The sequence below is a fragment of the Esox lucius genome, chromosome 22 (assembly GCF_011004845.1).
Source record: "Esox lucius isolate fEsoLuc1 chromosome 22, fEsoLuc1.pri, whole genome shotgun sequence".
NCBI classification, from domain to species: Eukaryota; Metazoa; Chordata; class Actinopteri; order Esociformes; family Esocidae; genus Esox; species Esox lucius.
Window position 1 is genome coordinate 17,111,643 of NC_047590.1, and position 17,687 is coordinate 17,129,329.

Sequence of the window (17,687 nt, forward strand, 5' to 3'; positions counted from 1 at the left end):
TGATGGAAACAAATGATTTCATTGTTATTTAGACCCTGTATATCTTTAATTGCACTTATATAAAATGAAAATTATCAATGGGCTAGTCCCAGACCACACACAAAATGTGCCTTTTTACTTAGAGTTAAACTACTAAAGAAAGCCACTTGGTCATCAAGCTGTACAAAAATATATGGTGGTGTTTAATCCACACTTCGATGTAAAACGTAGTGTCGTCTTTTATGTCCAGGATTACCAGTGGACAGTGCAGAGATTCCCATCTAGTGGATAGTGGAAACACTTGCACGCCCACAATCCTCAGCAAGTAGGCTACACTAATGCATTGCTTCACATGCACTTCGCTATCTAAATAGGGACATCAAAGTCAATTGCCCTTAAAAAAATTAAATAATTTACTAAACCTAATTCCAACCCCAATAGTTACTTTTGACCTAAACCTAAGTTAAAAAAACCTAAGACAAACACACACACACAGTGTATTAGAGACTGTAGGAACATAAATGAGACAGAATCCAAAGGCAGTTTACTTTGTCAACACTTAAAATTAAATGTTTTTTTTTTAAACAGAAAAGAACCCAACATTTCTTACCGAAGAGCTGCTTTTGTCATTTGCAGAGGGAATTGTACACAGGACTTTAAATGGTAACCCTTTACTTGAAGCAGAGAAACATAACAGTTCAAGACTACAGTTCAAGACAAGCACTATGCCCTGCTTAATATAGTGTTCATAAAGGTGCTATGTCATGTCACCTCAAGTAAAGCGTTATAACTAGTTTATGTCACATGAGCTCTTTTAGGTTATTATTATTATGCACACACTGGCTCTTGGTATCACTCGTAGGACGTACGCACCATCAAAACATTTACACACAATAAAAATCTGCAGGAATGCATCTCTTTCCATTTAACTTAAAACAGTAATACTCTTAAGACGACATTTCTGAAATGATGGACCTATACGATTGGATGTCCTACTCCATATCTCCTCCCCCTTCCATTCCCACGACAAATCAAACGGAGACAGTTTACAAACGGCTCACTATTAGGTATTTGAGGGAGACGGGTGGGGGGTTTGGGGTCACAAAAAAAAAAAAATCACCCGTTGAGGAAGTTCAATGCCTGCGTAGCGGGGGGTGGGTGGGGTGTGCATAGGTGTTGTAGTCTTCTGCCCCGCCCACCTGCAGGGTTGATCTGAGTTCATTTGTTGTTTTTATTGACCTCCTTTTGTCCATTCACCTGGCTGAAGAGTGGTGGCGTGCGGTGTGGATGCCGGTGATCAGGAGCCAGACGCACACGAGGAAACATCTGAGTAACTCATCTCACTCTGACCAAGGAGAATACAGAGACACGGACACAGACAGACAGCCAGAGCCAAAAGAACAAACAGCACCTGTCCTCTCCGTTGTCTATTGTGCCGACAGAGATGTCCACCAGCAGGCCGTGAAGGAGGAGTCCAATCGAACACTGGGGGGGGGGGGGCGTCGGGAGATGTGCTCTTTCGGCGATTTGATTGACAGATACAGTGGGCGGTAAAATAAGAGGGTGTGGATGGGGGCGGGGTGGTCGCTGCCGAGTTTCCTGTGCTTTTCTATGCGCCCGGTAGGACGTGGTGCCACTGCGACAGCGGCCACTGTGCTGGGGGGTACGACGCGACCCAAAGGACTAAGGGGTCGGGGGGCACGCAGCTCGCTTCCAAGTGACAGTCATGGGACATCCGTTATACCAGGTAGACAATGGCAGCAGACACCTGTTAAAGTGTCACGTCTTCCCAAACTCATCAGCATTTCCACTCAGACAGGCATGCCGTCTCTGCGACCATACAAAAACCAAGTACAAAATGTCTACAATGTCTCCTTTCATTCATTCAACTCTAAGAACAGGACCATATTCATTATTTTTCTATTATATATATATATATATATATATATATATATGTATATATATACACACACACACACAATGATGTGCCATTGAGGCCGACAGAAAGGGGCGGGGTAGGGGTTAGAAGTCACTGCTTTTCTTCAGGGGGACTGATGAGGTTCCAGAGGTGATTTCAGTACTTTTTTTCTTTATTATTCTTCATCCCCACAGGTTTCCAAAGAGACGTTCCACACAGACGCATTGTAAAAGAAAAGAAACGAGGCTTGTCGAGGTTCGGGGATGAGGGACGACAGTCGGAGTTTGACGTCGGTCGACAGCTGGTCCGGGGATTGTTTTGGGGGTGGAGTCGTGGTCGTGGGTTAGTAAACCCAGGAAACGGGGACCCATTGGGCGGTGGTACACACTAGGTCCACGGCCTCCTCCAGTAGGCGGATGGTGTCGTCAATCTCGTTATTGATGATGGTCTGGTCAAAGTAGTGGGCGTAGGTCTTCTGGAGTCCCTCGGACTCCTTCTGCAGCCGTTGAAGGGAGTCGTCCTGGGGGTGGGGGGTGGGGGGGTGGTTAGGAAGACAGAGTGGGTGAGCAGGATAGGGGGAGCAAAGAATCCCAAGCCAAAACAGATAGGAACAAAAGTGTATTCATTTGAATCACTTAAGTTGTAGTAAAAAGTATTTTAGTACTATCTAAATATAATTAGTATATTTAAGTGTGTTAAAATGGGACCACTTATTTCACACTTAAGTGTAATTATAGTATATTTGAAAAAAGTTGAAATTTAACTTATATCATTATGATAAATACACAATTATTTAAAGTTCATGAAGTTGATCTTTTCTGTCTCTTCTGTTTCTCTTACTGCACAAGCTTGTTGGCTTGTTGGCTTGTGCAGTAAGAAAGCCTGTGACTGACGTTTATCACAAAAATATATTTGGTATATACCACAGTTGTTTGGAGTTTGGACCAATTGTGTGTTATCTTTGTGAGAGGACATTCGTTTTTCACATAGATAATCATTATTTCACAAAGCTCTGTCATATGGCTACACAACTCAATGGCACTACGTTGGCCCTAGGTCCACCCCAGCCACCCGGAGTGAGACAGTTACAAGCATAGAGACACGATCCAGCAAATGCGATTTAAGGACTTACACAAATATTAGGTATCTGTCGCTATTCCTCTTTAAGCGGTTCCAAAATAATACACTTTAACTATACTGCTTTTTTGGCTTGAGACTGGAAAACTGGATTGGGAGGCACAATTAATTGGCTATTGCTATACTCAAGAAACAACACTGACACACAAATATGTAACACATGCGTGCACAAACACACAGGAGCTAAACTACATGGACATATCCAATACTTACAGGCAGTTTCCTGCACCACTTGGGAAGCTTGGGTGCAATGAAAAAAGGCATGCCATAGAAAATCAACAGGCAAGTGCAGACAGAGGGCGTGCAATAAGATGGAAGGTCACCACAGCAACATGGTAGCCACAACTAAAAAGAAGACGCATGCGTGTCTGTCGACTCTCACCTCGTTCATTCCAGGGGTGATGGTCGGAGCTGCGATGAAGACTACATAGGGAGCGAACTCAGCCGTCCTCAACACTTTGAGTGCCTGAAGAGAAACAGGAGATGACTGACAGAAAACTGACTAGTAAGCTACACTTAATGAAACTCTACACAGCATCAGTAAAGGGGGAGTGCATACATTCGACCGGAAGAACAAACGTAGCAAACAAAAGGATTAGGGGGAGGTTTGGTTAATGTTTTATAGAGGTTAAGGAAAAGATTAGGCATAACGGGTAGTGTTAGAGAAGCGTTCCGGCGCTTGGCGCCATTTTCTGCCGGTTGAATATATACTGCTTTACATACAGATTGTTTCTCATCCTGAAAGTGTATGGGCAAAAATAAACTGTAATCCACGATTATTTATACAGCCATTATAAACTTTAGCTAACTTTCTTGGTGTGTACACACAAAAAAAATACAAAATCATTTAACATGCTGGCACACAAATTTCTCACATAGATTTGTAGCTAGATGTGGGTAGTGTGGATATATTGATTGAATAAGTTGTTAAACTGTTGTGAGCATTCAGGCAACATATTAAATGTCTGAATCATAAGCTGAAACTGCAAGTAGAAAACAGGAAATCTTAGGAGAGCAGACTACAGGAAACAGAGGGGGACAGATTAACAACACACACACAGTCTGGGCAGGGGGAATTAAGAATAGACACAAGACAGAAACCACAAAGGGCAAGGTGACGCTTGTGCTGCATTTACACATATAAGGTATAGAACATAAATAATGCTGATGTGACTGTTCATTTTCAGACATTGTGGGGCGACACTCTGTCTCCAGAAGCTTCTGTAATAAACGGATGATACGGAATTGGTATTGACCTGACTCCTGGTGTGTTATTCTCCTTTCCATCAAACCAACTCGGGGAAGTGTTAGACTTCAACACTAGTTAGCTCATATGTAATGCCAGTTCATAGAATGGATTAGACTTCTGGCCGGAGGACTATATATTTAGGGTTAGGAACTATCAAACATAAAAAATAAAATAAAAAAAAGTGAAATACCCCTTCAGTGTACACAAACAAAAACGATGCCACACACACACACACACTCTTCCCCACCCTACAAACACACCTGTGGCTCCACGTCCAGTATGGAGATCATGCCCTGTTCGTGGATTTGCCGAATGGTCTCTAGCCGCGTGCCGTACATGGCGTCCTCGTGACTACCGTACTCCAGGTAGTCGTTGTTGCTGATGTCCTGCATCATCTGGTCATGTGACACAAAGTAGTAGTTCTTCCCGTTCTCCTCGTCCTTCTTCGGAGGCCTGGTTGTGTCTGCAGGCGGAGTGAGGAAGAGGAGGGGTAAGTGTGATAGAACAGACGAGTGAGAGTCTAATGAGAGTCAGGCGACGATACTGTTATGTTGGTTCTTACGAGGAATGGGGTAGGCAAATCGGTCTGGGTGTTTTGTGATAAGTGTGTTTTTGATGTGCCTCCGACCAACTCCATGGGCACCTGGGGAAGAGACATAAAATACACAACAGTGTAAACATGGAAGACCAGAGATAAACATCATGGTGCCAATTGTTGTATGTTACAGTTCCTAAGAACCAGGAGTCCATCACGTACCCAACAACACAAGTGTTTTCCTCTTGAACGCAGGCAGTTTGACCACTTCCTCATATGAGACCAGGTCTAATTGGTCAAACACTGAAACAACAGTGGTGCAGGGTATTAGAGAGGACCGTTCTGACACCCGCAGATAGAATGTAACAGAGAGGGGTCTGATCTGGAAGTGCTGCTCAGGGAGGTGAATCAAATGAATGGCTTAAATAAACAGTCATTCAAAAATGTATTAAAAAACAATCACTCAAATAACTGAAAAGGGCTGTGGTTTATTCTGACCCTCCAAAGGGCTACAGCAACAAATTCATGATTAGAATTATTTAAATCATACATTTAAAACTTCAGGTCTGTCACAGACTTGAACAAAGATACATAACAAAAAAATCAAGAACACCAAACAGGAAGTTTAACAACCACGAGATCAAAAGACAAACTGGTTGAACAAGGAAGAGAGAAACAGAACAAAAGAGGATGAATGGATAGAAACGCAGGAGGGCGCGGTTGGCCATCATTCAGAGTTACTTACATGCAGCCAAACCATTGGGTAAGAGACGCATGAAAGATTGACAGAACAGAGGGGGGGGGTTAATTCATCTCAACATTACATTACATACAGTAGCTCGCACTCCGAGGCCAGGTGGTTAATTGCAGGAGCGTTAGACATGAAACATTCAGTCAACATTGAGACAATGGAGCTCTTCGAGAGAGGAAAGGGGGCTGTTCTAGGCACCAACATGCAGCATTACAGGACATCCAAACCAAGGAACAGCACAATAAAGTACACAACTCTAAAACGTTAGCGATCATCCAAACTTGACTAAAGTTTATTGTTCTGTAGATTTCAGTAGTAGAACCACTGTCCCATTTCTCCCATCAGAAAACTATACATTGGCTTTGGAAAGTATTCATAACCCTTCATTTTCTCCAATTGGTTGTGTTATAAACTGAATTTATAATCAGATAAATGCATTTTATTTGCCATCGATCTACACAAAATACTCTAACAACAAATGGAAAACCAGTGTGTCAATTAATTGCAAATAAAAACCAGGGATTTCTCCGGTACATAATTATTCAGACCCCTTTATTCAGTACTTTGTAGAACTTCCACACACTCAGACCTTACCTGCATTGTGTTTGGCCAGGTACTTGTCTTTGTACTGCTTCTTCTTTTTGCCGAACCAGGTACAGCTGGCCTGCTGCTCCTGCTTTGTCTTCTCCATGGCGATACACGCCACACGCCTGGGGGACGGTGCAAAGCCAAACAATTGTGGAGATTTCGCATAAACAATTGGGAAAGGTGATTTATGTTCCTCGAGAACACACGTTTGCGGAATTCTAATCCGCCTTCTACACTGGAAAAGGGAATTGGAGTGGAACCACCGGGTCCTGAAGGGTTCTGTACTCACCACTCCTGTAGTTCAGGGGAAGGGATGAGACCTGCGGTTCCATTCTTGGTGTTCTCCAGCTTGCCCTGCCACCAGTTATGGTCATCCTTACTGATGATCTGGATGATGTCCCCCACCCGGAAGCGGATTCCAGCCTCCTTACAGGGGATGAGGTCGTCCTTGGCGGGGTCGTACTCGAATTGAGCACGCACATATATCTGAAATGTGGGGGCATGAATTGGTCAAAGCTGAAGACCTGGGAGGGAGTAGAGGGACTGGCATTGGACGTGGTGTCTTTATGGGAAAAAATAAATGATTTTGATTGGCTGCGCTGCTGAAAGGCCAGTACGGGATGCTCTGATTAGGCAAAATTGTCGTGGTTGACACGAAAAGCCAAGCAGAGGAGAAAAGAACAGAAGATAAGCGCGAAAGGGAGAGCAAATAAGGAAAACATCTAGAATGAACCGATATATCGGACAGCAATTGGTATTGGCTTTAATTGCTTACATTTGCCAGATTTAAGACTGATAGTGCTTTCGTCTGAACAGGTGTCCAATAAGATCCAATCATATTTATTTATATATCACTGCTCATGTCATTATCATTATTCTTTTCTCTGTTGCAGTATAGTTGAAGTCAAATACCTCTTACTAGATTTATATCCTGGCACTGTCTAATGTCCAATTACAGAAAGAGAATGTGCATTATCATATTTAGATTTTCAGCCAGGGTACGCAAGTACAGAAACAACAAATCAGTATTATCATTGACAGATTTGTCATAATTGTGTTATATGAATATCAGCCAATAATCTTTTTATCGGTGCATCCCTTAAAAAAAAGGCTAAGAAAGCTGAACCATTTAAAATCGTTCTGGTTGCCTCAGATTGGCTTAATGCAATGTGGTGAGGGGGATGGGGTTATGAAGCTGGCTACTGTTGGATCTACACAAGCTACAATGATCTACCTCATGGGATCTACAGCTACTCTGATCCACTTAGAGATCTTACCTTTATGGACATTTTGTCCTTGACGACGGGTCTGGAGATCTATGGAGTCGAGAGCATCACACGCACGCATCATGCAGTAGAAAACGTACAGGACATCGACAAAGGGGAGAAAGAGAGTGACGAGGAAACGTTATGACAGAGGGACCGGACAGAGGTGAGAGAGGAAGACAGGTTTTGACAGAGGGACAGGGCCGAGGTGAGAGAGGAAGACAGGTTTTGACAGAGGGACAGGGCCGAGGTGAGAGAGGAAGACAGGTTTTGACAGAGGGACAGGGCCGAGGTGAGAGAGGAAGACAGGTTTTGACAGAGGGACAGGGCCGAGGTGAGAGAGGAAGACAGGTTTTGACAGAGGGACAGGGCCGAGGTGAGAGAGGAAGACAGGTTTTGACAGAGGGACAGGGCCGAGGTGAGAGAGGAAGACAGGTTTTGACAGAGGGACAGGGTGGGCAAAAGCTAACAGAAAAAATAAAGTAGTCGAGACATGGACAGGATATTGAGGATGCAATTAAGTTTGAAACAAACACACAGGTCAACACACAGACATATGGACACATACAGACACCCCTAAGATAGCCACGGCCATGAGCGAAGAGTGAGACAGTGGAGGACAGACTGGAGGAGGGTGGGCGGAGGCGTTCGGGGAAGAGGTGAGTCTCACCTGTCGTCCTTTAGGCTGGATGGTGGAGGGGAGATCCTACAGGGAAACCCAGAGTTAACACGCGCTTGATACCGCACAAGAGATTGGCCATACGGAATATATATGAAGGCCCATGTCCTTACCAGGATGGAGCTGGTCACGCTAGCGTGGCCGTTCGCTGGCGACTGCCTGGATAGGTCAGGGGACTCCTTCTGCGAACACACGCGACCAAACAAACCCGAATAAATGTGAAAACCATTTCAAAAGAACATGGCTTATAAGTGAAGAATAGAAAGCTCCTTTACCTCATTTACCTGATTTTCTAGAGACACAAGAGAATCGGTCCATACCTCGCAAGACATGGACTGGGCCCGGTAGCTAGGCACGATCTTAAAGGTAATGCTCCCTCGCATCTCCCTCTGCGGGGACACAAAGCAGTCACGTGTCTTACAGCGACGCCCGTCTACACAGGCAGCCCAATTCCCCACGCCTTTTCTGGCCGCGGAAAATAGCAGAATTGGGCTCCCTGTGTAGACGCAGCCTAAGGAAACGGAGGTGTTCCGCTGACAGGAACGCACAAGACTTTGGTTGGTATCAACAAAACAAGCCCATGGGACTACGGCGAGAATCCGTCTGGACTACACACCAGCATTTTCTGGAGCTGTTCTACCGTCTGATTGGCCACGCTGATACCGTTGATCTCTCGGATCTCGTCCCCGACGTGCAGCGTACCTGAAACAGAGTTGAGGGGGTGACTGCGGGGTTCGGGTTCATTCCCGTGGCGTGTACAGACGCCCGGAGCGTACGGTACCTTGTCTGTGGATCATTCCTCCGTGCATGATACGAGCTACGATGCAGTGGTTGAGATCGTTCATCTTCAGAGTGATTCCCTGTGGAGGTTGAGGGTGGAAGGGTCAAGTCGGCAGCAGAGTGTGTGTGTGTGTGTGTGTGTGTGGGGGGGGGGGGGGGTTCTCTGTGTGAGTACCATAGGTTCATCAGTGTTCTTCTGGAACTGCACCAGGCGAACTCGGGTCACATTCTCCAGGTCCATGTCTCCATTGGTGCTCTCGGGTGAGTCTCCGTTCAGGTAGGGTGAGGTGGGGGGCGGAGTCACCCTCAGGGCCTCATCACTGTAAACCTCGTGAGCCACCACATCATGTGTCTGGAGCAAGGCCTACACACACACACACACACACACACACACACACAAGTCATTAAACATTGGCCATACAAAGGTTTGTAGGTCTACTGCAGAAATCACATGGTTGTCTAAGCGGTTTTAGGCCCCGTTTGGCATTTGACCCTGGGCTGACATTATATGTGCCGATTCAATGGACTCAGGCGGCTGTGTAGCTTGGTGCAACATGTCTCCCAGAAGGCTTTCATGATCATCTGTTCCACCAAGCTTTTTTAAATGTCAACTCTTACCTAGTACACCAAACCACTTGTGAAATTGTGACTCGAAACGAAACGGATTTCAAAGATTTCAGCTGCAAGCATTAGATGCAAGGTCTTTATCACAAACCACAACATTTATTCACTGGAACTACAAAGTCATAAATGAAAAGCCATTATTACTTACCATTTACTAATGCCTATTTCAGTATACAGGATCTCACAAAACCCCTCACATTTGTTTTCATGAATATAAACTTTTCATGTGACAACACTGAGGAAAAAATACACTTTGCTACAATGTAAAGTAGTGAGAGTACAGCTTGTATAACAGTGTACATTTGCTGCCCCCCCCCCCCCCCCCCCTGTACTAAAAGTTAGTACAGCCCTAAGTGAAAATGTCCAATTTGGGCCCAATTATCAATTTTCCCTCCCCAGTGTCATGTGACTCGTTAGTGTTACAAGGTCTCAGGGGTGAATGGGGAGCAGGTGTGTTAAATGCAGTTTTATTGCTCTCACACTCCCTCATACTGGTCATTGTAGGTTCAACATGGCACCTCATGGCAAATAACTCTCTGAGGATCTGAAAAACCGAATGTTTGCTCTACATGAAGATGGCTTAGGCTATAAGAAGATTGCTAAGACCCTGAAACTGAGCTCCAGCATGGTGGCCAAGACCATACAGCGGTTTAACAGGACAGGTTCCACTCAGAACAGGCTGAGTGCACGTGCTCAGTGTCATATCCAGAGGTTGTCTTTGGGAAATAGATGTATGAATGCTGCCAGCATTGCTGCAGTGGAGGAGCACAAGGTCTCTAACATCCACCAGCTCTGTGATGTCATCATGGAGGAGTGGAAGAGGACTCCAGTGGCAACCTGTGAAGCTCTGGTGAACTCCATGCCCACTTAAGGCAGTGCTGGAAAATAATGGTGGCCACACAAAATAGACACTTTGCGCCCAATGTGGACATTTTCACTTAGGGGTGTACTCCCTTATGTTGCCAGCGTGTTTAAACATTAATGGTTGTGTGTTGTTATTTTGAGGGGACAGCAAATTTACACTGTTATACAAGCTGTACACTCACGACTTTACATATTAGCAAAGTGTCATTTCTTCAGTGTTGTCCCATGAAAAGATGTAATCAAATATGTACAAAAATGTGAGGGGTTTACTCACTTTTGTGAGATACTGTATGTATGTAGTAACTATTTCAGTTTTACTTCTATAAACTAGTATAAAAATAGTTTACTGTTATAAGTAATTACTAGGTGTTACTGGTCAGTTTCTAACAATTAGATAATTAATAAATAACCAATATATGTTGTGTGTTTCTATTTAAGACTTCACTTAATTTGTTTACCAATGTTACTAATCACCATTTTAAAAATAAGTGTTCTTTCAACTTCAGCTAGTTCTGAATATTACTAGTCAAAGTACATAATTTCACTCATGACTTGTTGATTATAGTGAGTCAAACAATAATTTGATCCCCTGCTGATTTTTTATGTTTGCCCACTGACAAACAAATGATCAGTATATCATTTTAATGGTAGGTTTATTTTAACAGTGAGAGACAGTATAACAACAAAGAAGTCCAGAAGTACATGTCAGAAAAGTTATAAATTGATTTGCATTTTAATGAGTTAAATAAGTATTTCATCCTCTCTCAATCAGAAAGATTTATGGCTCCCAGGTGTCTTTTATACAGGTAACGAGCTGAGATTAGGAGCACACTCTTAAAGGGAGTGCTCCTAATCTCGGCTTGTTACCTGTATAAAAGACACCTGTCCACAGAAGCAATCAATCAGATTCCAAACTCTCCACCATGGCCAAGACCAAAGAGCTGTCCAAGGATGTCAGGGACAAGATTGTAGACCTACACATGGCTGGAATGGGCTACAAGACCATTGCCAAGCAGCTTGGTGAGAAGGTGACAACAGTTGGTGCAATTATTAGCAAATGGAAGAAACACAAAAGAACTGTCAAACTAACTTGGTCTGGGGCTCCATGCAAGATCTCACCTCGTGGAGTTGCAATGATCATGAGAATGGTGAGGAATCTGCCCAGAACTACACAGGAGGATCTTGTCAATGAACTCAAGACAGCTGGGACCATAGTCACCAAGAAAACAATTGGTAACACACTACGCAGTGAAATACTGAAATCCTGCAGCGCCTGCAAGGTCCCCCTGCTCAAGAAAGCACATGTAAAGGCCCATTTTAAGTTTGCCAGTGAACATCTGAATGATTCAGAGGAGAACTGGGTGAAAGTGTTATGGTCAGATGAGACCAAAATCGAGCTCTTTAGCATCAACACAACTACTTTTTGGAAGAGGAATGCTGCCTATGACCCCAAGAACACCATCCCCACCATCAAACATGGAGGTGGAAACATCATGCTTTGGGGGTTTTTTTCTGCTAAGGGGACAGGACAACGTCACCGCATCAAAGGGACGATGGACGGGGCCATGTACCGTCAAATCTATGGTGAGAACCTCCTTCCCTCAGCCAGGGCATTGAAAATGGGTCGTGGATGGGTATTCCAGCATAACAATGACCAAAACACATGGCCAAGACAACAAAGGAGTGGCTCAAGAAGAAGCACATTAAGGCCCTGGAGTGGCCTAGCCAGTCTCCAGACCTTAATCCCATAGAAAATCTGTGGAGGGAGCTGAAGGTTCGAATTGCCAAATGTCAGCCTCGAAACCTTAATGACTTGGAGAAGATCTGCAAAGAGGAGTAGGACAAAATCCCTCCTGAGATGTGTGCATACCTGGTGGCCAACTACAAGAAACGTCTGACCTGTGATTGCCAGTACTAAGTCATGTTTTACAGAGGGGTCGAATACTTATTTCACTCATACTTATTTCACAAAATGCAATCAATTTATAATATTTTTGACTTGCGTTTTTCTGGATTTTTTTGTTGTTATTCTGTCTCTCACTGTTCAAATAAACCAACCATTAAAATTATAGACCGATCATTTGTTTGTCAGTGGGCAAACGTAAAAAATCAGCAGGGGATAAAAAAAATAAAAATCCCTCCCACTGTACATTTTTGTTACATTTCAACTGTTACTTGGTAGAATCCAAATTGTACCTTTAAGTAAAACTGAAAACTAAAACTGAAACTGGGAATTCTTGAAATGCTCATATTTTCAATCAAATCATGAGAATAGCAAGCTAGTGGTGTTTAAAATGTAACTAGCCACTCTGTTGTAGACATCCTATATGACAGCCAGGGCGGGGTAGTCAGACTCACTAACCCCACCTTGTTCACAGACACACGCAGACAGAGCGCCTACCATGAAGTGTGGCTGTGTGAGGATCCTCCGGAGTTCCTTGGCCTCCATGTTTTCAGGGTAACATGAGATAGTCTCCAGAACCTGGAGGAGAACCAGGAAATGGACAGTCACCAGTGCGACAAATATGACCATAAAGGAGTATTTGACAAGCGTAAGGCAGGACTAAGGCCTGGGCCTCTCACCTCTTTGGCTCTCTGTACTCCGTCACTGGGGGGGTTTCTGATCTGAGGGGACGACCTGGTGTTGATCTTATCATAGAGCTGAAACACAAGACGCCGCCGATCCATGCTCTCGTTATTACTCCATCATACCACTGACGCGTCCCTGCCCGCCCACATATCATATATTAATGGTGCCATAAAAATGGTGCTTGCGTTCCCAATGAATAACGACAAGATGTGGTCTCATCGGTCTGCGTCACATTTGTGTCAAAGCACTGCCTACAGGATTTCGGATTAAACTGCAACCGACACGGCCCCGTGTGTACGGGTGCCTAGCCCACTCACATCCAGAAGTGTGTGTAAGTGCTGGTCCTGGAAGACGCTGTGTAAGAAATCCAGATCTTTCTCGCTGCAGTCCGTCAACGCGTGGATCTCCTCCAGGCTGTCTAGCACCTGAGACACTGCCCCTACACACACACACACACACACACACACACACATACATACGTTAAGCACACGCGACATACCACATACACACACGAAACACCACATACACACGCGAAACAAACACAATGACACGTTCAATAGTCATTCAGCAGAGGCATTAAAATGTACAGACCCATAACAACGATGACAAACACACACACACAAACACACACAAACAAAAACCAAGACACACGAGTTCACACGCATGGAAAGAGCCTGTGACGGGCCGGAGTACCTGCTGCAACAGCCAGACATGCAGCCAAAACAACGGAGACAGAACAGAACAGCGGTCCAATCCATCAATACCACACATTAAACACCGGCAGGGAGTAATAAAGCATATTAACAAGGCGTGGAGGCAAAGTCACATAGAAGTGTTAGTTGAGGATGGGTCTAGATGGTATGGAGTAAAGGACGTTAGTAGAGTCACTGGGCTGTGTTTCGCAACACTCACACACACAAGTTTGAATGGCTATCCAAAATAGAAATTGCAAGCCCTAAACCTAACCCTTACCCTAAACCTAACCCCTAAACCTAACCCTTACCCTAAACCTAACCCTTACCCTAAACCTAACCTAACCTAACCCTTGCCCTAAACTTAACCTCAATAAAGTAACATTTATGCCTAAACTTTACCTAGATGTAATGCCTAACCTTAACCCTAAACTTAACCAACAACACCTGGACCTTAAAGAAACCACAATTCTAACTCTAAAATGAATTGTAAGTTTGACTCTAAGCCTAAACCCTGAGCCGGAAAGTGACTTTTGCCTCATGGGGACTGGCAAAGGTCTTCTGGTTTTACTATACTCATTGGCGCACACACACACAGCGAATGGAAAACGAAGTTCCGGCACGATCACTGCGTCCACCGAGGCCCGCGACCGGCCCGGAACACACCAGCTTTGTTTGGGAACAGATTGTACCCGGCGCGGGCGCGCGGCCATCACACTGGCTGTCGGCGGCGGGTGACACGCACGCGGTGCCTACGTCCCAAATCTCCTGAGTCTTCCTCCCCGGCGCACCACAGAGGTCAATTCACCCCATCCACTGACAGAGTCGGATGGCGTTCCATCCCCCAAACAGCCACGGTTTGGAAACCTCCGGAGGTCTGGGACGCCGGGCTTTGTGGGTGTTATGAGCGCGGGGAGGGTGAGGGAAGGGTGCGGTTACGGCGATTCATAGTGATGTCATGATGATGTCACGTCAGAAGGCTACGTGAGGATACCTACTTTCAGCAGCTAGCAGTCCTACAGAGAGCAGCATTCGAACAAAATCACAGAGAGGATTTAGACGGGGAATATTCCAAGAAAACAGGCAAACTCAGATTGGAGAGAAAGGAGGGCAGGAAGTAAGATGAGAGGGGAGAAAGATTAAGAGCATTGAGTGCAGCGTTAGACAAAGAGCAGGCAGAGAGAAAATAGATGAAAAGCAAAAAGCAGCCACCTGTACAGAACAGAGCTGGGTTCATTTTCGAAGTGTTTAATGCAGAATGAGCATCTGGCTGAAGTATAACCACCCCCCCCACACACACACACACACACCGGAAAGTATCTAAACGTCTTTTTTTAAACTTCCTTTTTTAACATCAGGGAAGACTGAATGAGTTGAAACGGTCCTAAAACCAACAATGTGAAGCAACACTGCTGTCTAGACACCAGCAAGATCGGGCACACCGCCACCAATCCCGATGAGTGGGCAAGATGACAACTAAATAAAATATATATTTATTCTGAAAAGATGAGCTGCGTTTTATTGTAGCATTTAAAAAAATATGGTTCATCCCTGCTCTTCAACAAATGCAATGCCAGAGGTCTGAAGACAACTGATAAAGCTGTTGTTTCATCTGACTGACTGTGTTCCAGCGATACTGTCTGCAGGAAGCGAAAGCAACAAGGAGAGGGAAGTAAAGGTTTTGGGCAACACTTGCTGGAGAACGCCTGTGTCCACCAATCATGGAGATCAATATAACGACTGAAAGTAGCAAAGACTAGATAAGGGCCTTAGTGTTCCGGCACAGTTTTGACATAGAAATTGTGGCAGTGTGGTTATATCTAACCAGTAATCATCTGATTAACAGCTAGTGTTGACACTGGCTCTGGGTTGAGGCTCTTTCATCAGTGACAGAAATATAAACCAGAAAATAAACCAGGCAAGCCTATTTCAGCTGGCCCGCAATTAAAATTAAATACTGTTGCCCTCAACGGATTCAAACCTGGGACTCCCGCTTGAAAGGTACTGCCTTTAACCACTACGCCACGGCACTACATGCTTGCCCTGTAGTTAGAAACCATTAAGCGTTGTGATAACGGACTGACGTTTCTTATTAAGTTCACCGCAATCAAAAAATAACATCTATGAACTGTATGGCTTTTGCCACTGGCTGTTTTAACAGCTTATTAGCCAGTTATAGGCTTACTAGTATCTACTAACTTCCTAGGAATAAACATAAGAGTTGCGCAATTACTAGCGAGACTGAAGATGAATTTTCCATGCCAGAAACAGTGACAATATAACCGTATACAATTTTATTTCAGGCTTACTATAATGTAGATACTAAGGGTTATAGCCAGCAAAGTTCTCGTCTATACGAAATAATTCATAATGCATTCGTTATTTTGACTGTGAGGGGATACGAACGCGGGACCTATAGTTCACATGTCTGCAACCACTACCCTATTTAACAAAGGTCAGTCAGTCACTCACTCATTCATTAAGAGACACTTGCTCTGCTTGGCCGGCTCCTCTTATGCGGTCCGGTAAAAAAGTTTATGCTCTCATTTTTAACTATTTTCAAAAATTCAGTCCCCGCTATTTTGGCTATGAAAGTTGAAAAATACAGTGCTGAGAACTTCTTTTTTTGTGACAATAGTGTGCTTGAGGAGTGGACTATGCCTTTTTTTGACAGGAGTGTGCTTGCGGAGTGAACTATGCTTTTTTTTGACAGGAGTGTGCTTGCGGAGTGAACTATGCCTTTTTTTGACAGGAGTGTGCTTGCGGAGTGAACTATGCTTTTTTTTGACAGGAGTGTGCTTGCGGAGTGAACTATGCTTTTTTTTGGCAGGAGTGTGCTTGAGAAGTGAACTATGCTTTTTTTGGGAGGAGTGTGCTTGAGTGAACTGTGCTTTTTTTTTTACAGGAGTGTGCTTGAGGAGCAATAGTTGCAAGGTCATCGGCTGCCCTGACACAGCTGGGCCTGGGTGTTTCCGGAGGTTTGAGGCCCGGGTCGTACCTGAAGACGTGGGGTCTTCAGAGAAGTCCGGCATCTCCTCGGGTGGATCTCCGTAGAAGGAGTTAAACTTGTGGCTGGAAACGGCTGCCAACACTGCCCCCTAGGACAAGACGCAAAAAATAATTGAGTAGTTCATCGATTGACTGATGAACATCAGTGGGTGTGTGTGTGAGACTGTACCTTGAGCTTCCTCCTGGCGTTGAACTTCCTCAATTGTTCCACTGTCTCAGGCAGATGGATCTTGTAGGCATACCTGTCCCTCTCCTGCGCGCATGCACACACACACACACACACACACACACACACACACACACACACACACACACACACACACACACACACACACACACACACACACACACACACACACACACACACACACACACACACACACACACACACACACACACACACACACACACACACACACACACACACACACACACACACACACAGCAAAGAACACTGGTTTGTATCAGTTGTGAAGGTTGTGAAAGTTGATGATACAGGAGTCCATCTTGTCAGAGGAGGAAGTGGTATTGTCAGGAAACAGCAGATCTAACAAAGTCAGTGTCAGATGTTTAACACATGATAGAACACTAGTGTGTGTGTGCGTGTGTGTTCAAGCTGCGGTTAAACACATTCTTTCTGCACATCTCGCATCGTTAAGACAGCCTGCAAGACTGCGTGTGCGTGCGTGTGCGTGTGTGCGCGTGTGTGTGCGTGTGTGGGCGTGTGTGGGCGTGTGTGGGCGCGTGTGGGCGTGTGTGGGCGCGTTTCCACCTTCAGCCAGGGATGGTTGAGGGCTTCGTAGACGGTGATCCTCTCTGCCGGGTCCAACATGAGCATGCGACGCACCAGGTCCTTGGCACTCTCCGAGATGTGGCTCCACTGGCGGGGGTTCATCTGGGTGGGGGGGTCAGAAACACACATTCACACGCTCTCAGATGGATGTACGCCTTCTTCCGGAGCTACGCCCACCCACCGTATCGCCCCAGGTCTAGTGAACCGCTACGTTGGCTGCAGATGGTCCCATGC

General features: G+C 44.9%; 1 protein-coding gene across 21 annotated transcripts in view; it reads right to left on the reverse strand.

The window, feature by feature from the left end:
* Positions 1-479: 479 nt before the first annotated feature.
* The window catches only part of caskb (calcium/calmodulin-dependent serine protein kinase b), a 41,615-nt gene continuing 24,407 nt past the window's right edge, over positions 480-17,687 (reverse strand). For 5 of the 21 annotated variants that reach the window (XM_034289687.1, XM_034289686.1, XM_034289684.1 and 2 more), the window contains exons 8-29: positions 17,433-17,555; positions 16,830-16,913; positions 16,650-16,749; positions 14,650-14,667; positions 13,277-13,398; positions 12,953-13,030; positions 12,771-12,851; positions 9,057-9,245; positions 8,883-8,961; positions 8,718-8,803; positions 8,386-8,490; positions 8,215-8,283; positions 8,093-8,128; positions 7,435-7,473; positions 6,447-6,643; positions 6,164-6,279; positions 5,041-5,121; positions 4,846-4,926; positions 4,544-4,746; positions 3,417-3,521; positions 3,248-3,274; positions 480-2,417 (exon numbers count right to left, since the gene is read on the reverse strand). In XM_034289687.1, the coding sequence (XP_034145578.1) occupies positions 2,241-2,417; positions 3,248-3,274; positions 3,417-3,521; positions 4,544-4,746; positions 4,846-4,926; positions 5,041-5,121; positions 6,164-6,279; positions 6,447-6,643; positions 7,435-7,473; positions 8,093-8,128; positions 8,215-8,283; positions 8,386-8,490; positions 8,718-8,803; positions 8,883-8,961; positions 9,057-9,245; positions 12,771-12,851; positions 12,953-13,030; positions 13,277-13,398; positions 14,650-14,667; positions 16,650-16,749; positions 16,830-16,913; positions 17,433-17,555 (2,196 nt within the window). In that variant the 3' untranslated portion in view covers positions 480-2,240. The remainder of the gene's footprint in view (positions 2,418-3,247; positions 3,275-3,416; positions 3,522-4,543; positions 4,747-4,845; positions 4,927-5,040; positions 5,122-6,163; positions 6,280-6,446; positions 6,644-7,434; positions 7,474-8,092; positions 8,129-8,214; positions 8,284-8,385; positions 8,491-8,717; positions 8,804-8,882; positions 8,962-9,056; positions 9,246-12,770; positions 12,852-12,952; positions 13,031-13,276; positions 13,399-14,649; positions 14,668-16,649; positions 16,750-16,829; positions 16,914-17,432; positions 17,556-17,687) is intronic. The other 16 variants (XM_034289694.1, XM_034289692.1, XM_034289691.1 and 13 more) reach the window with 13 other exon arrangements.